The sequence below is a fragment of the Dipodomys ordii genome, unplaced genomic scaffold (assembly GCF_000151885.1).
Source record: "Dipodomys ordii isolate 6190 unplaced genomic scaffold, Dord_2.0 Scaffold36, whole genome shotgun sequence".
NCBI classification, from domain to species: Eukaryota; Metazoa; Chordata; class Mammalia; order Rodentia; family Heteromyidae; genus Dipodomys; species Dipodomys ordii.
The window spans coordinates 2,027,811-2,054,575 of NW_012267252.1; the positions used below are offsets into that span (position 1 = coordinate 2,027,811).

General features: G+C 49.8%; 1 protein-coding gene across 2 annotated transcripts in view; it reads right to left on the reverse strand.

The window, feature by feature from the left end:
- The window catches only part of Crtac1 (cartilage acidic protein 1), a 141,754-nt gene that overhangs the window by 25,522 nt on the left and 89,467 nt on the right, over positions 1-26,765 (reverse strand). The window contains exons 3-5 of one of the 2 annotated variants that reach the window (XM_013017672.1): positions 23,229-23,425; positions 13,450-13,586; positions 7,724-7,880 (exon numbers count right to left, since the gene is read on the reverse strand). In XM_013017672.1, the coding sequence (XP_012873126.1) occupies positions 7,724-7,880; positions 13,450-13,586; positions 23,229-23,425 (491 nt within the window). Of the gene's footprint in view, positions 1-7,723; positions 7,881-13,449; positions 13,587-23,222; positions 23,426-26,765 lie in introns of both variants that reach the window. The other variant, XM_013017673.1, reaches the window with a different exon arrangement.

Sequence of the window (26,765 nt, forward strand, 5' to 3'; positions counted from 1 at the left end):
AAGAAATCCTTGTAGGCTGGGAATGTAAATTAGTACAACTGTGATGTAAAACAGTATGGAGTGTCTTCCAAAACATTAAAAATAGACCTTCCATATGAGCCAGCATTTGTACGCTGGAAGGAAATGGGCTCAGTGCATTGAAGAGACATTGCCTTCCCCTGGTTACTGAAGCTCTATTCACTACAGCCAGGACGTGGCCAACACACTGTGTATCTGTCAGTGGAGAAGCAGTTACAGTGTAGTGGTATTTCCACAATGAGATGCTATTTGGTCTTACAAAAGGACGAAAACCAGGTCCCTTATGACAACAAGGAAGATGAATACTGCATGATCTCACTCCTATGGAATCTAAAGTCAAATTCTAGAAGCAGAGGAGAATGGTTGTCTCCTGGAGCTGGGTGAAACCAAGGAGTTGGGGGAAATGGATGATGTTGGTCCAGTAGGAATAAGTTGAGAAGATGAATTGTATGACATGGTGACTGTAGTTGGTGGCAAAGCACTATATACTTGAACTTGGTAAGAAACTAGGTTTTAAGTGGCCCCACTGCATGAATGTGTGGGAGTACGTGTTAATTAGTTCAGATCAGCCATCCCACAATGTGTATGTATTTCCAACCCTCATGTCGCAAAGGATACACATACACAAAGTGTGGATGTCAGGGGAAGAGCTTGTTAGAAATGCCAAATCTCAGGCCCTACAAAAGGGGACCCCTACCTCCTAACACACCTCCTGGTAGTTTATATGCCCATTAGAGCTTGAAATGCATTAAGAAGCAGGTCTGTGTGGCCAGCCTGGTTGCAACAGTGCTCCTGAGTTTGGGTTTCTTCATAAACAAAAGCTCAGGCAGAGCTCTGTGCCCATGAACCAGCCCTCCCTCTGCTAACCTCTGAATGGAGGAGGGAGGCTGTAGAAGCTACTGTGAGAAGAGGGTCCTCTGGGTCCCCACACTCCTCCCACACTGAGAGATACCCTGGAGGGGCCTTCCTCACCTGTGCCAATGGGATCTGCCCAGGGAGCTGGCACTGGGGGCTAGGGATACGGAGGAGTCCGGGAGGAGGTGGGAGGAAAGGCCTCACTGCTCTACTGCCCTCACACTTGTTAATACCCTCCGGGCCTCTGCCTCCCAGTTGCTCCCAGATAATCTGATTAGTTCTCAAGGAGAGTCTGTGTGTCATCAAAATGGGCCACTAAATCGACAGCACTCCTGGACGTGTCCTCTGAGACATGGCATGGCTTTTTAGGAGAGCCACTGAGTAGGGTGGGTGGCATTCAGAGATCTTTCACAGCCAGCAGGAAGGGTGCTCAGCCTGGACCTGGGCATTCCACTGCTTGTTAAAAGAGGAGCCACTAAGTGGCTGTTGGCAGCTGTCCCTGCCCTGGTCCTGCCAGGCTCCTGTCCAGGGGTGGGCTTCTCTGATACCCTGGGCCTAACCCAGGTCCTGGAAATTCCAAGTGGGACTCAGGACTTGCTGAATGCAACTCGGTCTTTTCCCTTCTCTGGGGTCCCCCAGTTTCCTCTCTGCTGCTGGCTCCTAGGCTATGACATATTCCCTTCATTTTCTACAAAGCAGGTTATTTCCCTTTTGGACAAATTTCTAAATCTTTCTAATTAACTAATTGGGTTGGGTTGAAGCCTTGCACCATTTGTAACCTGTAATTACTAGAAAATTACCATGGTAACCACACTACTAATTAGTGGCAATTTATTGCCATGGTAACAGGACCATAACAGAGATGTTACCCACAACTCCTTCTTGGCAAGTTGGCCATACAGTTGGGGAGCAGGTGAAGCCACAGTTGGGGAGTCGGCCCCTTTGGACACTGTCCCCTGCAGCCTTAGGATGAAGCAGGGAATGCCAGGTGTCAGCAACTTCGCTGGTGCCATGGGAAAACTGTTCCAATCAGTAAACCCCATCCAATCCTTAAAGTAGCTCGCCACTCTTCCTCCCACTGGGCCAAAGACAAGGGTATCAGCAGTGTCTCCTCCCAGGACCTCTTCTGCTTCTTTCTCCTCCTTTATCACACCCCCTCCCCCCTCCCCCCACCCCACCTCGAGAGGTTTAGCATACACCATATGGGAATACCCAGGGGGCTATTTGGAACATCTTTATTTAGCCACAGAGAATGATATCCTCACAGATTTGGCCTCACTTTATATCAATTAATTCTTTTCTATTTGAGGCCAGAATATTTCTCAAGGGACAAAACAATTCCCTAAGTAAGACTGGAGAGAGTACACTGGTGGGGAGAGACAGATCTGAAGACTGTTAAGTCTGAGTTTGAGCTGTGTCACCCTGGGCACATCATTTCACCTTTCTGGGCTTCTGTTTTCTCATCTATGACAGAAGATGCAGTAATAATAGCTCCTTCTCAGAGCTGTCATACATACGAAGTGAGATGGTTTGTGGAAGATACCTTGGAAAATGTCAGGTGCCACATAGTCATTAGCTGGGACTATTTACCACCTGCTGGGCGAATAATATCACTTTGTTTTCCCCCAACACTTTTAAGCTTCAAAGCCCTCCCTGTTATGCTAAGGGCTTTGAATGTTCTTCCCTCCCTTCCCACCCCTCCCCACGACTTCTGCTCACTCCTTCCATCAGGCTGGGTGGGATTATGGGGGAAAACCTCTCCACAGTCCCTACTTCCTTCTGTCCCTACTTCCTTCCTCCCCTGGACTATTTGCCCACTGGACCTAAGCCCCGCAGGGCAGCCTTGGTAATCCTCAAGAATGGCACCACTAGACCTCTGGTGCTCAGGGCAGACACTCCATCTCTTAGATCACACCAAGGCCAGACAGACTTCAGGGATTGGGTTTTAGGATGAAAAAAAAATTGTGGGATGGGGCACATGCTGCCCAATGGTTCCAGACTATGGGTCTGAAGACCCAGGGGTGAAAGTCTAGGAACACAGATCGCTAAGGAAAGATTCCCAAGGATCTTGTCTAGATTCTGACTCTCTCTGGCTGCAGGACTAGGGGTCTTGTAATATGGGCAGGGGAATAAGAAGATCCTCAAGGCTATTACTAACTTCACTTTGTGTGAGTGTCTTGTACTGGGTTTGAACTCAGAGCCTCGTACTGGCTAGGCAAGTACTTTACCACTTGTGTCACATCCCGGCTCTGCAGGATGCATGATAGAGTCTACCAGTTGTTCCTTGGATGGGAGGTTTCCAAACCTCAGTGGTGGTGCAGGAAGGAGCTCCCTCCTCCCAGTGTCCACCATTCAGCAGCAAAGGGCTAAGGAGAAACTTGGCTAGCACGAGCTAGGTAAAGGAGGGAGTGGTTGGAAGAGTTGCTGGGTGCTGGATGATAAGAACCCTGTGTTTGCATCTCCTGACAGAGTCACAACACCTCAAGATGCATCTTGTCACCACCACTTTCTTTTTTAACCGAGGATTTTTTTAAGTATATATTTATCATGTATAACATGTTTTGAAAAATGTGTACATTACCAAATGGATAAATCAAGCTCATTATGCAGCATCTCACATACTTATTTTTGTGGTGAGAACACTTCAAAATCTATCCTGTAGAATATTTGCAAGACTGCAGTCACTGTTATTAACTAGGGTCGCTGCCATGTGCAATGGAGCTCTTGAACTTACCCTTTCTGAAAACTAAAAACTCTTTTCCTTTGATTGGTCTCTTCCTAGTCTTCCTCAAGTTACTCCTATTTCCAATGTCATGAAACTGAGGCTAATGGAGCCATCGCCACCAACGATCCTGACCACTGGTGAACTCCCCAACCTGCTTTTGAAACAGTTCTGCTAAGGGGCGCTCTCACTAGGGAGGATCTGTACTGGCATGTGAGGGGTATATCCCAGAGTGGTCAACTCATCTCGATACTACTCTAAAATCCCTTGTGTTATCTACAATGTATTTGTGTTGATTTTAAAAAGAATAATGACGTATTCTCCTGACCAACACCAAATGCATATGACACCCAGGGAAATGGTCCCTGTGTATCCTGGGCCTTCGGGAGCCCTTGCAGGCTTGATCTAGATTCCTTAGGGGGTCCCTGGCCTGTGCAGAGGAACCTGCCACTCCAGCTCCCCCGGGGTGTGGCTGGCAGACCTGGCTGTGCTCCTACAGAAAGGTCAGCATTAGCCTAGAGCTCCTAGCCCCCCCCCCCCTGCAACCCCTAGTCATGAAACTGATGGGGATCCGCCAGCAGGGCTCAGCTGGGCTTTAGGCCTCTCTGTCTCCTCTAATAATGACTTCCTATAAATCAGATCTGCCCTCTGCTTTGTTCTACACTGCTCCCAGCCAACAGCAAAACTCCCCACCCCACCTCATAAATCCACCTTCATTTTCTTTCCAAATTTCTTTTAAGGCTTCTTTAATCACCACCTTACAGCCCAGGCAGATGCTCCCTCCAAGGGTGAGGCCGAATGAGGCCCGGAGGCAGGGCTCCCGGGGGAGTGGCTGGAGGCTGCTTCTGTGGGAAGGAGAGAGGAAGCTGACTCCAGTGGGGAGGGAATGAGGAGGTCATGCTGTGCCCTGGGCTGAGGCCAGCTGGGGATTAGGGGGACACAGACAAAATGCCTCCAGGGCAGAGTGGCCTGCCTCCTCTGTTTACCTACTGAGCTTAGCACTGGCTCTTGGGAGATGCCCAGCAGAGGGTCCCTGGAGTCACTCTGTCAGAGGCCAGGGCAGGAGGCTGTATTTGAACGTGACAGGCATTGCCTGTGCCAGGCTAAGAACCAGGATTGCCCCACACTCCCTTCCTCCCTTTCATCTTCAACACTCTATTGCAAAGAGAGAAGCTAGGGTTACCATGGCTGTCTGCACAGGCAGGTAGGATGTCCATGGCGCCCTATGCCAGACTCTGGCCCCTTAGCTAGCTGCCAGCCCAGTCAAGGTGCTCAGAGGCCGAGGAATGTTCCCAAGGTCACTGGGTCACACAGTATAGGACTCTTCACTTCCTATTTTCTCCTTTTCTGTTTTGTGCCAGGTTCTGCTGGGTGCAACCCAGGATTCCCAGGCAGGTCAGCTACCTTTTCTTGTCTCCAAGAGGTCCTGGACAGTTGCAGAAGTTAGGGTCCAGGATTCTCATGAAGCCACAGCATAGAGGAGCTGTCTCCCTATTGTCTTTGTAGATAGCAGCAGCTCATGCCCCCTCCTGGGGCCCATAGTCCCCTGAGAGTGAGCCTATCAACCACTAGATGGCACTGTAACCCAGCAGACCAGCAGTGGCTTTGGGAATCGGTGTTTGGAGAGACCTCCCCTCCCCCTCTTCCTCAGAGCTGGACAGCCTGTGCATGGATGGTACAGTTGCCCCACCAGCTGCCCTGGCAGTCGGGCTTCACCTTCCCCCACCCCTGCTTCCCTGAGCAATCCAGGCCAAGCAACTGCTTCACCTTGGCAACTTGGGTCTGTGTGCCAAGGTTGGGGTGCATTCCCAGTCGGTGAACCAGCTGCCTGGAGTAGGACTGTCAGGCTGGATGGAGGTCAGCTGGCAGTGGCAGATCAGGCATTGGGAAATAAGGCCCTGAGTATGAGTTTTATACAGTCTCCTAGGTGACCTTGGGCAAGTCCTTTCTCCTGCCGGACTTGCATTTGGCCTGGGTAAATGAGGGGTTCTCTCTACTCACGGGCCTGTCCAGCAGGTGGGAGGCTATGAGGCTTGACTGCTGAGACCTCAGTTCCCTGGTGCAGATCTGCCCATGGCCTGCTTGTCTCCAGCCTGCTCGGGTCATGCCCATCCCCTCCTGCCTTCCTTCTGGCTTCCCAAACCCCTTGGTACTGGCCTGGCACTAAGCACTGGCCACCAGCCTAGAGCCTCAGCCATCAGACTGAGCTCAGCATGGTAGCCTTTACATTTGGGGTCTATTCCTGCGGCTTCTGGGGGCACTTGGGGCTAGTTTTCCAGCCAGATGTCCATGTGCCATTAGCTAAGTGACAAGAGGGGGTATTTCAGGGTAGCATTGGGGGGCTTGGCAGACAGAGAAAGGGTGGGCTGGTGGAAGGAAAGCAGACAGAATAGTTACTTGGTGGGCCAAATTGGTTCTTGTCAGCCAAATGGCTTCTGGAAGTCTGCAGGGCTGCTCTTATGCATCCTCTGGACACGCCAGCTGCCCCCGACCTCCTCCATGCCTCCACAGAGGCTGGGGTCCTCTCCTTGGGCTGCCCCAGCTTCCTAGCACAAGCCAGAACAGTTGGCTGGTGCTCCCACAGCATCTCTGCTCCTCAGCTGTCTCCACTTGGCCCCCCTTCCCCTTCCTGGGTTCTGTGCCAGCCCAGCCAGTGTGAACAATGCCCCCTCCACCCTCCAGCCTCTTGCATCCTTCTATTCTATGGGTAACTGCTCTCTCAGTCCTTACCTCCCTTCCATCCCATCATTTTCAAGTGCTCCATCCCCCAGCCCATCCCCTCCCTTTCTCCTGCAAGATCAAGGCACTTAATTGCCAAGCCAGCTTAGTGCACAGAAATGGGAGCTACTCAGAAAAATTGACTGTACCAATCTAGACTGAAGCGCTTGCATGTTTATTCCTTTCCCAGGGAAACGTGGTTTATTACTGACACTCAGCCTTTCGGCGCTGTGTTCACACACGGAGTTTTCAGGCACTTTGATGGGGTTTGGGCTGCACAAACTGTTTTATTGTCTAGCTATTTGTCCCCACAAACTTTGTCAGACAGGTTAACATTAATCTCATTTCACAGAGGTGGAGAGTTGGCTAGGAAAGGGCAGCATAAACCCAGAGGGCGGGGAAGAGAGGCAGGGACAGCCTTTCCTGGGTAGAGATTTGAGATTTTTGCCACCAGCCAGACATCTGGAGACAAGAGGGTGGTCCACATGACCTCTCATGCGTCCTTCTAGTTCTAGGATTCGGGTTCAAGTTGGCTGTCCCTTTGGAAGTGTATAGTACAAGTTGGGACGGCTTTATGGGGAAGGTCAACTAATGAGAGGGCGGGTGTGAGGCTGAAGCTGTTGGAGAAGTTGTGTACAGCCTTGGCTTCCTGATTGTTGGCACTCAAAACAGGAACTGGATGGCTCTGCCATCAGTGGTTATTGGCAGATCATCAGAGTTTAGTCAGCAGCCGTGCTGGAATTAGAAAAACAGCCTTCCCTAGAAAGATCTCCTTGTCAGAGACTCTGACAATAGGTTCCCCATCCAGAAAGATGGGGTGGGGGTGGGGGGAGAAGAGTGTGCCTTAAAAAAAGTGCTGGAGAGGTTTTGGAACAAGAACACAATTCTTTGAGCTCAGTTATCCGAGACGAGACCCAGCTGAAGCTTAGGGATTTAGCACTCAATTCCTGGCCGCTTATGTGTAAGTAAATAATTTCATCTGCTGTTTGGCAATAAAGAATGCTTTAAATCTCAGCCTTTGTGATTTGTCAAGTTCTGCCCCCCCCCATCCAGAATGTGCTGCTCACCCATCACTAAGGTTAATGCAGGGAACAGGGCAAGGGGTGTCAGAGAGGGGGTGCCAGGCTGGTGGTCCCACTTCACTTTCTGGCAAGTATTGAATGTCACTGTTCCCCCCACTAGGCTCGCCAAAGCTCACATCTGCCAGGGGTGTCCTCAAGCTTGGTGAGGCAGTGTGGGAGGCGCCTGGTGTGAGGGGTGGGTGGAACAATGCCTCTGTCTTCCCCTCCTCAGAATTAGAAGCCTGCTCGGTCCTCATGGTCACTAATGCATTGGACTCAGCGTTGTGGGGCTTTGTCCCCAGCCCCAGCCCCTCTCCTCCCACCACAGCCTTCCTGGCCCTCCACATACCTGTGTATTTGCTGACCCCAGCCTCAGCAGCCACATCTCTGAGTGCCAAAATACCCCTGGAGACGTCACTGGCCTCTGGGTCCATTTCAATGAGGGCATCAGGCCCCACATTGCCATAGGCATAGTTCGCAATGTAGATGGAGTAGCGTCCAGAGCCCTGAGGAGGAAGGGAAGGGGAGATAGTGAGGAGGCCCATCACGACTTTCCCAGAACCCCTGGGCCCCCCCAGCACCTCATTGTAGCTTGGTGTCTTCTTCAAGTCTGCTTCTGATGGTTTCATAGGTTGGTGGAGCTACAACAGGGAAGAGACTTTGTACAAAGGCTGCAGTATGAATGATACCCCCACCACCCCACCCCAAGTCAACAAAGCAGCCCTTCTCTTTCCTTCTATCCTGTTCCAGAAGAATGCATCCCTCCCTCTCCCCCACAACCCTTTTATAGACAATTTTCTAATGTGCCTCCCTCCAGCTGAGCTCTCTCCAGCTGCCAGCCAGGGTAGCTGCTCAATAAATATTTGCTGATTGATTGATCTACCAATTCCCATTATTCTCTCTCTCTCTCTCTCTCTTTCTCTCTCTCTCCCTCCCTCCCTTCCTCCCTCTCCCCATTCAAGCCCACTCCAGCCAAGATGACAAGCAAATTCTAGGACCATGTCTCCCTTTCCTCCTTCCCACCCTGCGCTTCTTCATTTCTTATTTTTTGGCAGAAGGAAAGACACAGATTTGCAGGGGTCTTCCTTTCTCTTCTACCCCCTTATTCTCCCCATACTAGCAGCAAGAAATATTTCATTGCTTCTGCCTTTATAATACTGTCTCAATTTTTTTTCCCTTTGCATCTAGGAGAAGCCCCGGGCGCCGGCTCCTCTTTGCTATAGCCATCCTCTTCTGTAGTCCAAACACTGCGGATAAAAGATTCTTTTCTGCCTGTTATTATAATGGTGTTATTTCTTCAATGGATGCCTCCTTCTCCCCAAGAGATCCACACGATTTCTAAATCACTTTCCCAGCTTTCCTCTCATCTTTTTTACCATTCTCCCCCAGTGACTGTTCCTTGAGAACCAACTATGGACAAGGTGCTTGGTGACAAATGTACTAAAGACATGGCCCCTGTTCTTAGGTGGCTTAGAGTCTAGTTTGAAAGAGGACAACAGGATTGAGGCAACAGGATTGTTAGTCACCTTTTTTCTTACTTTTTTTTGCTTGCTTCTTTCTCTGATACAAAGCCATTATGAGCAGAAATCTCATTCCATCTAATTTGTCACTGACATCAGATCTTCTTGGGGTAATTCTTTTTTGGGGGGTAACTGAGGACAAGCTTGGGGTCTCAGGCGGATGCAGAGGCATCACTAGTTACACTAGAGTATTGCGGAGATTGCACAGGATTCCCTGTGTGTGCTGAAGAGGCGCTCCTGGCCTGGAGCTTCTAGCCTGGTGTTCCTAGCCTGGAAGTGAGGACTTCACTATCAGAAATTCAGAAAACATTTTCCAGTGAAATGGAGGGGAAGACAGAGGATGGAGGCGGGAGAGAGAAGGAGGTATCCAAGGAAAGCCATTGTTCAATGTGGACTAGAATATAAAATGCAAGGTAGGGGGTGTCAAGGAACAAAGCCAGAGAAGGTAGCAAGGCTACTTCCTTCTGTGCTGCTCGTTTGAGTCTATCATGCTACCTGGGAACTGATGCTTCCTCAAGTCTTGTTCCTAAAAGTAGTCCCTCGACCAGCTGCATGGATGACATCTGGGTGCATCTTAGAAATGGAGAATCTCTCACTCCACTCCAGACGGTCCTGATGAGAGTCTGCATTGCAAGACCTCCCTGGACTCCCAAGTAGAGCTGAAGTTGGGTACACATTGCTTTACAGCATGTTGGCGTCTTAATTAGCAGATGACTTTGAGAGGCTCTCACCCATCCTGGAGCTCAGTACGTGTGATTGGGTGAAGAGTGAATGAAGGGGGCCGAACAGAAAAGTGCACAACCACGAACCATTCCTGACCCCACCAGCTGTTAGCGAGCTCATGAACAAATGTGCAATTAAACTCAAATGGACAGAAATGTACTCTGCTAGAGATTAGGGAGATTTATAAAATTCAGTGATACCTATTTCCTTCAGTTTATTGAGGGTGATAAAGCAGGTGCATGTAAATGTGTTGTAGTTGTAGAAGGTTGTAGAAATTCACATGTGAACTTGACTACAATAATTCTAAGAGGGTGAGATGATTTCGGGGCACAGAAGATGTTTCTGGAGTTCTGGTTCCAGAGCAATGATTCTTACACATTAGCCTATCTCAGAATCACCTGTTGAAAACAGAAGCTAGGCCCCAGCCCTCAAGTTTCAGATTCCAGAGGTCTGGACTGGGCCACAAGAAGGAGAGATTTTAACAAAGCTCCAGCAAGTTGAGGCTAAAAGTCCCACTTTGCAAAACATTGGTTGAGAACAATCAGCCTGGTCCTAGTCTAATGTCTAATGTGCTTGGAGAGCAGTCTCCCCCCCCACCTTCCCCCAGCCAAATCCCAGCACCCTGCCTCCCTCCCTCCCTCCCTTTGTGTAGGGCTACGTGTCTGCACGTGCTAAGTGGGGCTCAGATTCCCCGCTTCCTGGCAGGGTTGTTGAGAAGATGAAATGAGACAACGTATGCGAAAGGTCTTTGAAAAGATAAAAATGCTATATAAACATGAGGCATAATCATTATCGACCAGGGAACGCTTCTTGTAAGAGATCAGCTTTGAGCGGGATCCAGAAAAGAGGCTGAGTGATGAGGGAGCTGTAGATATAGGACAGGCCAGCATCCAGGTTTGGGGCAGAGCTTGAAGGAGGGGGTAGAAGGGGAGTGGGAGAGAGCAGCTTATGGAAGGGGAGGGGAAGGGGAGGGGGTGTTTACCCAAGGCTGTGCTCTCAAACTTAGTGTCATCTGCAGGGCTAACTGACCTAATTGACTCCTAGAATGGTAGGCCCCACCCCCAGAGGTTCTGGCTCAGCAGGTCTTGAGGGCTGAGATTGGCCCGGAGAATAAATCCTCTCTTGTCTTCTTCTTCTTTCTTCTTCTTTCTTTCTTTCTTTCTTTCTTTCTTTCTTTCTTTCTTCTTCTTCTTCTTCTTCTTCTTCTTCTTCTTCTTCTTCTTCTTCTTCTTCTTCTTCTTCTTCTTCTTCTTCTTCTTCGAATAAATCCTCTCTCCTCTTCTTCTTCTTCTTCTTCTTCTTCTTCTTCTTCTTCTTCTTCTTCTTCTTCTTCTTCTTCTCTTCCTTCCTCCCTTGTTCCTTCCCTCCCTTTTCCCTCCCTCCCTCTTCCCTCCCTTCCCTTATTCCTTCCCTCCTGCCCTCCTTTCTTCCTCCCTCCCTCCTTCTCTCCCTCCCTCCCTCCCTTCCTGCCCTCCTTTCTTCCTCCCTCTCTCCTTCTCTCCCTCCCTCCCTCCCTTCCTTTCTTCCTTCCTTCTTTCCTTCCTTCCTTCCTTATGCCAATACTGGGTGCTGTCCTTTAGTGTTTTTGCTCAAGGCTAGCCCTCTACCACGTGAACCATTATTCCACTATCATCTTTTTTACTAGAGATAAGAGCCTCAACTGACTTCTGCTTAGGTGGGCTTCAAAACTCCATCCTTAGATTCCAGCCTCCTGAGTAGCCAAGGATTTGGAAGTGTGAGCCACTAAGACCTGGAGAGAATTTTCATCTCAAGCAGAAGTGATGCTGTTATACTTTGACCAGGTACATAGGTCAGGTACAAAGACTAGGGCAAGTGCTGTACCAGATCCTCTGATTAGAAACTTGTGTCTGATACCATGTCACCTAGTGGTAAAGTAGTAGAGAAGAGAAAAGGGATGTGCTTCACTTTCAGGCAAGCCGGGCTCAATTCCCAGCTTTGCCAGCCATAGACTGTGGGGTTCAGGTCAATTGCTTCATTGCTCCAAGCCTTAATTTCCGTATCTGTAAAAGGGATAATAACACTCACAGGCTTGTAAGGATTGGGTAAGAAGAGTCCGTAACACTAGCCCTGGATGTGGCATGTGGTTAGTTGATAGCCTGAGCTTCTCTTAGAGTTGATATTCCTATCTTTTTTTTGGGTGGGGGTCCGGTTGTGGGGCCTGAACTCTGGGCCTGGGCACTGTCCTTCAACTCTTCAGCTCAAGGCTAGCGCTCTACCACTTGAGCCACAGCGCCACTTCTGGCTTTTTTTCTTTTTGCTTATGTGTTGCTGAGGAATCGAACCCAGGGCCTCAGCCATGCAAGGCAAGCGCTCTACCACTGAGCCACCTTCCCAGCCCCCAATATTCCTATCTTTTGGCTTCTATACTGTTGGCCTCTCCTCCCTCCTTCTCCCTGGTTCCCAGGCCCCAGGGACCGCCATGGTTGAGGCTAGACTCCCGGATCACCTCTTCCCTTGGTAACCACTAACTCTTTCTAAGGCTCCAGAGGCTGCAGTCAGGCTGAACGAGGGGTGGGCACCATGGTGCAGTGCCAGGGAAGCTTTTTATTTTATTATATTTTTTGCACTTCACATGATGCTTTTGTCCTGTGGTTAAAGTCTTGGGTGTGCAGACAACCTTGTTAGGACAAAGGATGCATCTCTTCAGGCCCCTCCTCCTACTTGTTAGAGACATTTCCCAGGTTAGCTAGCTTAATCCTAGCCAGGGAGGCAGGAAGCCAGGAGGAGCCAGGTCAGAAGCCCCCAAGCATGACCCAGGCATGGCACCCTATGGCCCTCTGCACTCTCCAGGGCCTGTTCAGAACCACTTCACCATCCCCTCCCACCAGGCTGGAGTCCAGGTGGCTGGGATTCAGGTCAGGGCTAAATGTGGCTTCACAGCCCAGCTTGGCTTCTCTTCCCAGCACCAGCTTGTTAAGAAATAAATATTTATACCTGGCACCTGCCTTCTCCCAAGGCCTGGAGGCCCCTGCTGTGAAGATTCGCGCTGAATCCCCAATCCCCTGCATGCCACCTCAATTTGAGTGAGCCCATCCCTTCGGCCTGCCCCAGAGTGGGGGCTAGAAATGCTCTGGAGAAACAGGGTGGCAGCTGGGCCCCTGATTTCAGTGATGGCTGTTTAGAAAGCCAAGGAGGTGGGTGGCGGGGGAGCAGGTGACGGGAGGGATAAATCACCTTCACAGCATGCCTCTGGCTCTGCTTTGGCCTGCTGGGACCCAAGCCCCCGGTGGGCAGCCTCCCCTCACACAGGACAGAGGTTGCAGCTGCTCCTGCCCCTCTCTCATGTCCCCATACTTTGGGTTGGATCCTCTGGGTAGAGTGCACTGGCATACCCCTTGTTACACATTCATTTGTTCCATAGGTCCCCACAGTACGATGCAATGCCTAGCACACAGGGGCACTTCAGGTTAGCTGAATGAATGAATGAGCACAGGATTTTGCGAGATGCTCCATATCCTAGACATGCCAATAATCTATTTTGGATCTCTCCACTTAAGTCACTGCTCCAAGCTGCGTCTCCGGTCCTCCATTGTTTAGTGGACATCCCTGGCTTTTTCCCTGAGAGTTGTTGGAAGGGATGCAGAGGATAAAGGGTGTGAAAGGGACATCACAATGCAGCCTGTAAGTCCTCATTGTTAATATTCAGCACTCATTATGCAAGACGCTGTGGGAGTGGCTAGCAAGGTGGTACAGCCATGGCTGCACCCTTCAGGGCTCCCTGCCACCATTCTGTCAGAGGGCGTCTACCCTCTGGCTCCACTGTCATTGTGTGTCCTTGCTTCTTCCCAGGCCCCGTACATCCTGCACTCACCATCCTGTCCACACAGGCCACTGAGCGTCCAGCGAAGAGGCTGGCCACCCCACGGGCCACGTTGACCTCATCACTCAGGATGTCTTCCCACCGATTATTGCGGAACTTGAATAACTTGTCTGTGTATGTGGCTACCCCTGGAGAGAGAAGGAAAAGAGGGCTAGTTAGTCATGGACAGGGTTCGGGTTCTGACTTCTGGACATGTCTCCTAGGACCCGTTAGGTGTCTGGGCCCAAAGTGGATGAGGGAAGGGTAGGATTCATCCACAGGGAAGGTCCTATGCAGGTGAGAATCTTTGGTTTGGGGACACTCAGCTGTGAACTTGATTCTCTGGCTGGCCCAGGGAAGAGGTTTAAGCCAAGGGAGACAGCATGGGATGGTGGTTATGAACTTAGGATTTGGAGTTAGTGAGCTCTGGCTTCAATCTCAGTTATATCTAGATTCTACTTTATTGCATGGCACCTTGGAGTCTCAGTTTTCTTGTTTAGTGGGATGGTAATCATGTCTACACTCAAGGTTCCTGAGAGCTAGATGAGAGGAGGCACATTAAAGGTCTGGCACAGTGCCCCTCCCCTAGAATGGTGGCTATTATTAGAAATGATTTTTCCCCCATTTTATACACAAGCTACTCCTCACGGTCCTTTATAGAGACCCCAGCTCTCTATTTCAGGGGTTTGGTGAGAGTTGGTGATTCTGAGAGAGTGTGGAATGTGAATGACATCCAGTGTGTGTGTGTGAGCTAAGAGTGTGTGAGCAAGGAGGACTAGGGTGAGAGGACTAGTGAATGAGCGTGGGATTGAGAACAGGTGTGTGAGAACAGTGTGTGTGTCAACGGAGCCTGGTGAGGGGTGAGCAGTGAAGAGTGTAGGTATGAATGTGAGTGTACAGGGGAGAGCAGTGTGTACAACACTCCAGGGGGCTCAGCCCAGCACAACACAAAAACATTTGCTCTCGGAGAGGCTTCATTTGGATCCTGAGACCAAGGGACCCAAGGGACCTGAAGCATCATCAGGGGAGGCTGGGACTGGCTCACCAGCCGAAGCTGAAACCCAGAGTAGAGTCCTCCTGCCCTCACCTGACACAAGGGCTCTGGCCCCAGGGTGGGAAATCCCTTCAGGAGGATGGGAACAGATCTTGGGTCCCTACAGGGTGGCTGCAGGTGGAGCTTCTGAGGGGTCAGACATTTCAGTTCTATACAGTAAGGATGCTTGGAGAAACTGAGGCAATGACAAATTCTTTTTCTTATTTTAAATTCTGGTCTTGGTTTCTCATCTGAGAGTTATGAACCAGCTCTGTGCCTGAACCAGTGTCACAGAGGCAATTGTGATAGAATCCACACACAGCCTGGTCCCAGGTCTGGTAGGGTGGGGGAGAGCACAGTGCCAGCTTTATACCATTACAGGCCTACAGCTCCCCACCCCCCTGCAATCCTCGAGGGCCCAATGTGTTTAGAAATCTTGATTTTTTTTCCTTCATAGTTTAGAAAGGTAACACAGTGCACGCACTGTTGATTACATAACAACCCCAGCAGGGACTGGGGGCGGCACCCCATAATTAAACACATTAATATTTCTGCAGCGAAACATGAATATTCACATTAAGTGGGATAAATAAAGCTCATAAATAGCTCACATCAGCTCAGGACAGGTTTTTGTTATCCACTGAGTTTCCTGCAAACTTTAAAACCAGCACTTGAGGCTTCTAGAGCATTCTGGGTTTTAAGCCTGTGAGGAAGGAATTGGACTTAGGCTATCATCATGGAAGTGAGAGGCTTGTCAGCCCTTCTAGATGACTGAGGGTCCTGAGGATGGCCCCTTAGGCTTTGTCTCTGTTTTGCTCACCTCTGTGAAACCAGGGACCCCTCAGTCTGATCTGCTTCCTTTCTGAAATATGACCAGGTTCACACCATCAAAGCTTGGGCCAGCGTGAGAAAGCAGCTATGGGCATCTGGACCCTGTGGGACTCTGCTGGTTACCTCTGAGTTCAGCGGGAGAACTTTCTGGAGCTACCAAACTCCTGCCTCAGCTATGCAAAAAGAGAAAATAGCCCCTTTCTAGTCCCTCTCACCTATTCATGGCAACATTTCCCAAAGTGTGCATTTGTGGAACCCTGGTCTTGCTGGTCCTCCAGGTCATCTGAGTTTAGGAAAGGCATCACACTTGCCCAACTCTTGAAATCTGAACTAGTTCAGCTTTTCAACACACAACTGTTTAAACTTTGAAAACTCCACAATAAGTTATCTGCTTCATCGGATTGGATCCAGCCTTTCCCAAACAGCCTTTGAAGACCATCCCCCAGCACACTGTTGAACCAGCACTCCTTTGGCAAGTCGCTGTCCAGGGTGCTGATGCCTAAGTAGGCTCTGGGCTTTGCAGTCCCAGAAGTTTGGGTGCCATGTGCTGTTGGCCTCCCCCACTCCCCCGTGCCAGCCCCCTGGCTTCTGAACTCACCAGGGGTGTCCAGAAGAATAAACTAATTAAGGTAAAATGTGCAACAGTGATGCAGAGCCTTGTACATCATAAATGGGAACGGCAAAATCAATGGCAGCCCTTCTGCAGGCAGAGGCCCAGAGGCCTGGGCGACAGGAGGGATGGGAGCCCTTTGATTTAGGAAGAGCAAACGCGCTGGCAGCTGCAACCTGGGTAATTAGGTGTGTCAGGAAGACAGATAAACAGCGAGCTGTGTGGGTCGATGGCACAGGCAATAAACACCCAGCACTGGCCCCTGGCCCATGTCAGTGTGTAGCCTAGCCTGCTGTACATTGCCCCTGGTGGGAGACCCCAGGGCAGGGACAGTGATCTGGAAGAGGATGTCGGGGGCAGGGGAGAGAGGCTGTATTGAATTCTGGAGAGACACTGAGATGGTAGAGGTCAGGGAGAAACAAGAGGATGTTTAAGGGGCAGGGCGGGGCCTATGGACAGTACAGGTGTCACAGAGGTATGTCTGGGAAATGTAGGGCATGGAGATTTCTGCCAAACATTAGCACTGGGGAAGCAGCCAGCAACATCTCTTCCTGGGCTGACCTTGGATAAGACACGAACTTACCTTTTCTCTAAAAATAAATGGGATAATGAGGGCCAGTGTGGTGGTTCATACTTGTAATCCAAGTTACTTGGGAAGTAGAGATAGAAGGATAGAAGGGTAAAAAGCAAGATTCTGCTTAAAAAATACACTGTTTGATACAGTGGCACATGCCTGCAACCCCAGCTTTTTGGGAGTCTGAAGTACAAGGACCATAGTCCAAGGCTGGCCCTGGGCAAAATCTTGAGGCCCTACCTAAAACACAAATGGAAGCAAAAAGGGCTGGGGGCATGGTTCAAATGGTAGAGAGCTTGTCTAACAAGCACCAAGTCCTGAGTACTCAGCACCACCCCAAACAAAAACACTAAAATGGGGAATGATAAGAAGGCCACCTCTTCATCAAGCTGTTATGAGGATTACATTAGATAATATATGTAAAGTGTTTAGAGCAATGCTTGACACCAGATAAATTCAAGAAACAATAATAGTATCACTATCCTCCTCCTCCGTTTCCTCCTCCTTCTCCAGAAAGTTGCATGTCATGACCAGGCAGGTCTTCAAGGAGCCATATCCCAGGAGTCAGTTGTGGCATTAAGTTTAAAATGCTTTACAAGACTTAGTCAATGGGAAACTAGTAGTGCAGTGATGGCCCTAGAGGGAGAAAGAACTCGTTCAGGCAAAGGACATTTTTGAAAAGAATGAAGCCGCCTCCCATGGCAGTGTGGAAAGGGAGGGGCTGACAGTGCTTCCCCCACAGTCTCATCAGGAAGGCCCATTCCACAGAAAGAAGTTGGGGTTCCGAGGGGCAACTCATTTGCCTGAGGTTGTACAACAGCTATTAAGTGGCAGTGACCCCCTCCCCCGCCGGACCCCAGGCCCCTTATCTCTGATTCTCTGCTGGTTCTGGGGCTTGAACTCAAGGCCTCACACTCTTGCTTAGAATTTTCCATTCAAGGCTGGGCCTGGCCCCTGTCCCTGAGCTTTTTTTGCTCAAGGCTAGCACTCTACCACTTTGAGTCACAGCTCCACTTGTGGTTAATGGGAGATAAGAGGCTTAGGGCTGTTCCTTCCCCAGCTGGTTTCTAGCCTTGATCCTTAGATCTCAGCCTCCTGTGTAGCTAGGAATACAGGCATGAACCACCAGCACCTGGCTCACTTCTGGCTTTTTGGTTAATTGGCTATAAGAGTGTCTTGCATTTTTTAATCTAGACTGGCTTTGAGCTGGAATCCTCAGATCTCAGCCTCCTGTAGCTAGGATTACAGACATAAGCTACCAGTGTCCAGTCTTTTCAATAGTGTACCAATGCTGCAAATCTCCTCAGCTTATGCCACAGAGCTGTGGCTACTGGTAGGAAAAGTCCCCAGATCCCCAAGGAACCAATGCAATGGCCTCTGGGGTCTAATACTCTTTATCATGCTTCTCTATCCTTATTGCTCATCAGCCAAGTATGGTGAGGCACAGGGAAGTGGGGGGGTCACAGGATGGGGAGCCCCAACAGTCTCATCTTCTCTAAGATGTCTATTGCTGAAAATCAGGACTTTTGTGTTCCCCCCATCCCCGTCCCAACCTGGCATGGAGTTTGGGGAAAAAAATAACCAGTGGATCCACACATCCATCTCAGTCAGTGCACATGACTTTACTGAGCACAGGAAACTCTTGGAGATTAGAATATGGGTTCTGGACCAGTAGATGTAGCATTTCTCTGAGCTTCTAGCTGAATCCAAAACTGCCAGCCCATGCAGCACACTTTGAGAAGTGAGACACAGAGCTTTAGGTGCAGCTGGGCCTGGGCCTGGGCCTGGGTGAAGGATGCTCCTCTGGAGGGCAGAGGGCTCGTCTGTGTGTAAGCAGAAGAGGCTGGAAGTATGAGCCACCACGATCCCCTTTTTCTCTCTAGTACGGTGACTGACCCTGTCTTCTTTCCAAGAGATTAACAAAGCCCCTGCAGATGGCTTCTGTAGGTATGACACACAGCCCAGAAGCCATAAAAGAAAAGAGTCATAAATCCAAAAGTCCATAAAGATAGAGGTTTCCCACATTACAAAAACCTACCCTGAGCACAGACAAAAGAAAAATGACAAACAAGGGAAAACTATCTGCGACTTGGGTTTCAGACAAAGGGCTAATTTCCCTAATTTATAAAGAGGTGTTCCAAATCAATAAGAAAAAGACCAGTAGTCAATAGGAAAAAAATGGGCAAAGGCTAGAAGCAGACAAGGGATTCAAATATATAAAAATATTCTCAGCCTCACTCATTTAAGACAAATGAAAATTAAAACTACACTTGGAAATCAATTTTTTCCTATCAGATTGGCAAATAGTAAAAAAATAAAATTGATATAACATTGTATTGATGAGGATTGGGAAGTGCTGGCCCATCATGAGCGGGGAAGGAGCTGATGGCATTATGAGAGGACAACCTGGTACTTCAGAACTACCTGTGACAGGAGCTGGGGGCTCATGCCTAGAATCCCAGCTACTATAATCCTAAAATTCTAGCTACTCAAGAGGCTGAGATCTAAGGATCTCAGTGACCCTGAGCAGGAAAATAGAGCTGTCGTTCAAGTGATCGAGCAACAGGCTTGAGTGTAAAAGCTAAGGGATGGCACCTAGGCCCTATGTTCAAGTTCCAACACTGGTACTAAAAAAATGTATATTCCTTTGATGCAACTGTTCCATTTCTTTGAACCTGTCTTGCAAATATCCCTGCAATCGTGGGAAATGACTTATTGTAGAAGCTTATTCATTTATCAGCATTCTTTGAAATGGTAAAAGGATTACAAGCAATCTAAATATTCACCCGTAGAGGACTGATTCAATGAAGCTAATCTATACACTGGAATACTATACAGCCTTAAAGGGATGAGGAAGCATTCTGTGTATTGCTATGAAATGCCATCCAAAATTCGTTGAAGATGCAAAGAGCATATGATGAGTAAGCATGCTCCTGTTTGTTAGACAGGAGGGTAGTGGTGAGAGTTTCATGGTTCATGATGACCCATCCACAACTGGTACTCTCATTCAGGGTGTTGGAGTGGAGATTGCTGGAGGATGGCTCTGTCCAGAAGCACAAGAGGTCCCGAGTTTCCAGGGTGTGGTGAGGAGAAGAGTCACCTGCCTCTCAACGCCCCTCTTATTCTGTACACTGCTATCTGGATGGCTCAGCATGACATTAGCTGAAATAACTGGGCTGGTACTTTGGTCAGGCAAGCCTTAAGGGGATTTTTGTGGCCTTGACTTCGTTGGGATTGTTGTCAGTCTCCTTCCTTTTCCATTCCCTTATCTACTTTCCAATCCCTCACCCTTGACTGTGTCCACTTGATATTCTCATCTGGGAAGTGCCTTCTTTATACTGTGACCAGTTTGTCCTTTTGTTCCTGAATTTCTTTCCCATGAGTAAGTATAGAGGAAGGCCCTATCCAAGACAGGTTAGACCTGGGTTTTTCATAGTTGCAGAATGATAACAACTGTTGTTTAAAGAGTTTGTATTGGGCTGGGAAGGTGGCTCAGTGGTAGAGCGCTTGCCTTGCATACATGAGACCCTGGGTTTGATTCCTCAGCACCACATAAGCAGAAAAAGCTGGAAGTGGTGCTGTGGCTCAAAGGTAGAGTGCTAGCCTTGAGCTGAAGAGCTGAGGGACAGTGCCCAGGCCCAGAGTTCAGACCCCACAACCAGAAAAAAAAAGTTGGTATTAAGTTCTAGGTGTTCTAATACATTTTTTTCACTCATAATCTAAGTTGTTCATTCATAAATGTATATTTGATGCTTGCCAAGTGACAGGCATTTCTTTGGGTACTGGAGTGCAATAGCGATCAAGTTACTACTTCTGTCCCCCAAGGTTAAGAGTGTAGTAGGAGAGGGCTGGGAAGGTGGCTCAGTGGTAGAGCGCTTGCCTTGCATGCTCAAGGCCCTGGGTTCAATTCCTCAGCACCACATAAGCAAAAAGAAAAAAGCCGGAAGTGGCGCTGTGGCTCAAGTGGTAGAGCGCTAGCCTTGAGCTGAAGAGCTGAGGGACAGTGCCCAGGCCCAGAGTTCAGGCCCACGACCGGACCCCCAAAAAAAAAAACAAAAACAAGAGTGTAGTAGGAGAGACAGGCCAGTATGAAATATACTTGAACAGGGGTCAGTCCCACAAAGAAAAATAAAACCAGATAAGGGCAATGCGAATTATGAGGATATGGTTTTAGATAAGGTACTTGAGGACACCTTACCTGAGAAGATCAGTGGGAACAGCATTTCAGGCAGGGGGAACAGCAAATCTGACAGCCTCATGTGGAAATGTGAAGGGAAGAAGATCAGAGAGGCCATGGGGTTACCTCAGGAGGGCTAGAGCAGGTCATCCTACAGATGACATCCTACAGTGGTCTGTGGAGCCACTGCAGGGTGGGAGTTGAGTTTTTGCAGTTGGTACGATTTCTTTATCCTTGCCTAATGGATGAGATGGTTGAGACCAAGAATCGTCAAGGATCTTGTCCAAGGTCACCCAATAAGTGAGTGCTAGAGCCATTTGCATGACTGGGTCATGCACGGCAGGGTCTTGGGCTCTTCCAGGGATTCTAGAACATTCCAAATCTGGCTGGGGGAAGGAAGAGGACTATTCTTCTAGAGGTCCTTCTATACTCTCCAGGTCATGGGAAAACCTGGCTGGCCAGCTCCTGGAGAAGCTCTCAGGATCTCCCACCAAGGGTAGAGTAGCAATGGCCACATGCCGTGCCAGCTGGACCCACCGAAGGGCTGACACAGCACAAATGCCCTGGCTCCACACCCTGCGCCCTCTCCGTGAATCAATCAAGCCGCTCAACTGAAAAATTAACTCTACCCCACACTCATCCCTCAAATCTGCAGAAAGTCACCAGGAGGTGCACAGCTGGGGCTGAGGCTGGCTGGACCCTTTGGTCCCTGGCCTGGCCTTGAGGGCAGCCCAGGCCCTTCAGGTGAGCACAGTGCCTCCATCCCATGAGCCCTGCCTACTCTGATGAACTGCCTCTCAGGTCAGAAGCTTCTGTTCTTTCTGGGACTCATTTAACCAATTTTAATTGAGCTCCTAGGATAGTCAAGGTCTGGTTAGGGTCACTGATGGGTCCCCAAGTGACTAGTTGTGGAGCTTTCCTCTCAAGCTCACAGTCCAAGGCCAGAAGGGCTCACAGCCCAGGCTGAAACTGCTGGTGGCTTCGCTGTGGAGCACTCTAGCACGGGAGGGGTTCAGCTTCTGGGGTCTCACACGGGTGCTCTGTGTGAGCCAGGCGGGAGGCTCTCCTTTCCTCTGGCATCCTGCCATCCAAGCTCACAGTAGACAGTTGTTCCTGATCCTGCCTCCTAGTCTTCCAGAGCCTTCCTGGGGACTCGGTCCTTCTGCTGGCATCCCCGGATGCTGCTCCCTTCCTGACCTTGCCCCGCATTAAAGAGTTGATCAGCCCATCAATTAATCGTGTCCTAATCCAATCTTGGCTTGGTTGGAGAGAGGGCAGTAAATCCAGCTGGGTAATCATGCCCTGATATTTGTGTAGGGATAATTACCATCTCTCAGGCCTCACTTGGTGGCAAGATGAGATGAAAACCCATAAAACACCACTCAGGGCTGTGGCTCATTGTTTCTTGGCTGCACAAGGCTGGCTCCCAGCCAACCAACACCGCCCACCCCTGCCCCTGGCACAGGCCCCAACCTCTTCCTCCTCTGTCCATGCGACTGGCCAAGCTGGGAAAGCCAATGTATGTGTGTAAGTGGGGGCAGAGAGGGTGTCCCAATAGCCAGGAAGCCAGCAATTCAGGAGGTAAGAGGGTCCACCACAGTGCTTTTACTGACAGGACTGAAGTCTGAGCCCCAGGACCTGATCCAGAGTAATCTTAAGAGACTGCTGCCATCTGGAGGAGGCTCATCTCTAGGTACCATCATGCCCTAGGGCTCGTGACAGATGTTAGGGCCTACAGGAATGGCCTTTGTTTTAGCAGACTCTGGCCAGGCCTGAGAAGATATAAGAATCAGAGATTGAGGGTGACCTTGATCTGCAGCCCTAAGTACACAGCACTCCCTCCCCACACATACACACACACCGCAACTTGTGTTCAGTGTAGTCCCTGGACCAGCAGCATTGCAGTGGCCTGGTTGTATGGCAGAATGCCAGGGATCAGGTCCCCCTGGCCCTGGGAGTCAGAGCCTGCCTCACATAGACAGCGGGTGAGTAGAATCACCGCAGTGTGAGAAGCGCTGGTAGCCTCCATGAACTGAGGGTCTGCCTTTCCCCAAGCTGTGTTCCTGACACCTCCTTGTCACTCAGCATCTGTGTGGCATGCAGCAGATGATCAACAAGAATCTTTGACAGAGATGAACCTGTGTGATGGTGGGGGTGGGGAGCAAATCTTTGAAGGATTCACAGCAAATGAGAAAGGCCCCAAGGAGCAGCACGGAGGGTGGATCCAGGGGTATCCGCTGGCTCTAGAAGTCAGCCAGGGAAGCAGGGTGACTATGTAAACTCCCACAGGATTTGGGAGGAGTAGGAGGCTGGGGTGAAGAGGACACTCAGCTTCATGGAGAAAATGGGCCTCTATGCATACTTTTCCACCCTGGTTTAGGGCCTGGGGATAGCACTAGTTATTGTAGGAAAAGAGCGAGGCACTGGGGGGTCTTTGTGGGACATAGGGCTCCTAGAGGCAATGGGGTCTGTGTTTGGCAGCCAGTGACAGTGGCCTGGGCAGAAGGTGTTAGGTGTTGGGAGGAGGAAGGAAGAAAGCAGGAGGAGGCCTGATGTCGGCCCTCACCTGAGAAGGCGTTGTTGGTGTTGAGGAAGTAGATCTCCTCACGGCCGTCCCCGTCAATGTCACAGGCTGTGACCCCGATGGCGTTCCCTTGCCGGTCCCGCAGGGCATAGTAAGGTGAGCTGCGTTCATCAACAGCGATGTTCACCAGCCGCTTCTGGGCCCGGTCGTACTTCAGAACCAGGTTGGGGCCATTATACCTGGAGAATGATCAGGAAGGAGACGTTGGGGGAGGAGCAGCTGGGCCCAGTCAGGCCACTGGAGCAGAGCTAGAGCTCAGAGTCCACTCAGACACACAGGGGAGCATCTCAGCCCCAACTATTACCAGACACTTTACTGGGAAGGAGAGGGTGTCCCTGGATGCTGGGTGAGTGTCCCAGATCAGATATAGGTATGGGCAAGGTCAGTCACCTGGACTCAGGTGGGACGTAATATAAGAAGCAGGATGATGGAGGGGAGTGGACAGCTAGCAACAACCCTTACCAAGAGCCTGACTGAAGACACCAGAACTTCCCGAATATTAATTCTGTCCCATTCGCATTGATGGCCTTATTGGCTTATATGTAACAACCATCAAAGGAGATGGCATGCAAAGCTGTATTATTCACCCATTTTATGGTTGAGGCTCATCAAGGAGACTGCTGTTTCGGGAGGTTGTATGCCCTCTAGGGGTGGTGTTGGTAGTAGTGGTGGTGGCGAGAAGAGCTCTCTTTGTGAGTTATCTTTAGGAGAAGTCACTTCTTTCTGTTCTGAATCAGATCCAACCCGGCCTCTTCCTTTGTCACCAAGATGCAGACGCCAGTGAAGTGGTAGGGAGGGAAGGGATGGGGGGAAGCTGTCTGGATGACTTCTGGCACCCATAGCGTGAAAAGACAGCCGGAAGAACTCATGGGCAGCAAGGGCCTGAGTCAGCACCTGGTCAGGCACACCTTAGACACCTTGACATAGTGTGTCTAGGTGCTGTGTCTGAGTGCTTCATGTCAAGGGCGCGGTGTTGACTTTAGAGGTACATCCAAGCAGGAGAGAAAAACACGGGTTTCGGCACTGTCAGCAGCTGGCTCCAGGCCTCAGGATGGGAAGTCCTGAAAGCCTTGCTCTTCCATCACCCCTGTGTCTGCCTCTTAAGACCACTGTATTCAGAGTGCTTAGCCTTGTTAAAGGGACTTTGATGCATTGTTTTACTTGGCCCCATACAATCTCAGAAAGTAAGCTCATAGGGCATTTTCTAGAAAAAGAAACTAAAGGTCAGAGAGGCAAAGTGAGGGCCAAAGTTACATAGCTCATAAGTGGCAGCATGAGGTGTCTAATTATGTCTCCAGGGTCCAAATCCTTGTGTTCTTTCCACACTGCCTATGATACTAACATTCTCAATCTTACGCATGCTTTTCTCAGTTTTCTTTTCTCCCAAAGTAGTGACCTGAAAAAAGACGATAATCCTACATTTTGACAGGACTTTACATTTTACAAAGCACTTTCTCTTCTTTGATCTCCTTTGCTGCTTTTTTTTTTTGGTATTGGGATTTGAACTCAGGGCTTTGCACCTGCTAGGTAGGCACTCTACCATGGTGCCTCATATCTTCAGCCCTTTACACTGTTTATTTTGAGATAGGGTCTAGCTTTATTTTCCCCAGGCTCATGCCTGGATCTTGATCCACCTATTTTATACTTTCTATCATAGCTGAGATGCCAGGCATATGTCATTGTGCTAGCTTCTTCAATGGAGATGGAGTCCTAAGGACTTTTCTGCCAGTGATGGCCTAGAACCATGATCCTCCTTATTTTAGCCTCCCAGTTGCTAGTATTAAAGGTGGGAGCCAATGGTACATAGCTTTCCTTTGTTTCTTAAAGATGCTAGTGCTGCCACAAATTAAGATGGTGCCCTTGGACTGGTAAGTTCCCCTCTCTAGACTATGGATTTCTCTACAAGAGGACAGATCTGGGACTAGAGGAAACTACTACACGAGAAGACAACTGTGGGTGTGGGACCATTCCTCTGGTCCCCAGTCAGTTTCAAACTTGGCATTTCTATGTTGGTACATTTTCTTGTGTGCATCCCATTCCATAATACAAGACATCAAGCCCAGTGCTGAAGCCTGCCTACCTGCCCTTGAGTCTCTGGGGAAATCTTCACCAAGGCCTAGAGCCAGACACCCAGCAGGAGGGGAAGGCCCATGGTCTCTCCACATTTTAGAGGCCAATCCTTTTATCTTGAATCTGGGTAGCTGGGGTACACTCAGCTTTCTCTACCCCTGGTAGTAACTCTGAGGGAGAAGATTGCTCAGGCCCATCTCTTCTTGGAAGAATGTGGAGTGTTAGTTCCAAAGCACCTCCTACTGGGGTCACGGACTGCAGTTGCTAGGCTGAGTCAAATGCTTCAATCTTGGAGACTGAACACAAACCCAGGGACCTTCCCAAACAAGCATGGTGGCCTGGGATAAGGTCTGACACTCCTTCCCCTCTACTTCCTCCTCTCCTGGGGACAACAGACTTGAAACCAATGCAATGGCATCAGGTAGGGTTCTGGACCATCAAGAAGCAAAGCCAGAGGGCAGTGCCTGAAATAACCAGTCCTTCCCTCTACCCAGAGGCCCTCAGTCTTCCCCAAGGGTAAAGCCCCTCCCTTGCTCCTGCCAGGGAGCTGGTGCTCCATTTTACCTCCTCACCAGTGCCTGAAGACGTGCTGATCTTTCTACTGTGCCTGAGTCTTGGCTCAGTTGCAGACACCACTCCATGGAAATCATTCTTCCTACCCTCCAAGCCTGCCCTGCCTGCCTGCTGGATGAGACCTTCTCTTTCTGGATATCCACAGTGCTTGCACTTCATTTGCTCCTGGAAGGACAGAGATGGAGGTGTCTGTGTTCCAGCTTCTCTCCCCTCATTAAACACACGCTCTGGAGCACGACAGTGTCCCTGTATGCGCTGTGCCTAGAGCCACACACAGCAGGAGTCCCTTCTCTACAAAGGTTGGATTCCAGAATGAGGGAGGGAGGAAGTGAATTAAAATAACCATGGCAGCCCAGGAGTGGTCCCCCAGCACTGTGCTGAGCCCACAGTCCCATGGCAATGCTAGCACGTGGGTCTTCTCAGCAAGACCATTTTATAGGTGTGGAGCCTGGACTGGAGGCGTAAGGTGACTTACCCACAGTCACTCTGTGGGACCAGTCTCTACGCTGAGGAGCCTGGGGAATTACAAAGGAGCCTTTTGACGTTCGCATGTTCCCTTTCCTTATCACCTGATAAAGATTGCCAGGTACTTGTAGGAATCCAGAAGGCCTCAGGTTGCAGTTAAATGGAGCCAGGAAGTAGGGCAAAGCCTGGTGTTTTTGAAAGACAGCTATGGTTTCCAATATGAAAGGATGAACCAGTTAGGGTCAGGTCAATAGCAGCCCAGGGCAGGGGGGAGGGGTTGGGGGGGAGGGGCAGGGGGGAGGGTCCTGGTCCTGCCAAGTCCTGGCTTTGCCTTTGAACTTGTTACTTCCTTCCCCCAAGCTTCAGCTTCCTCATCTGTAACTCAGAGCTGGTATGTACCTTACAGGATGG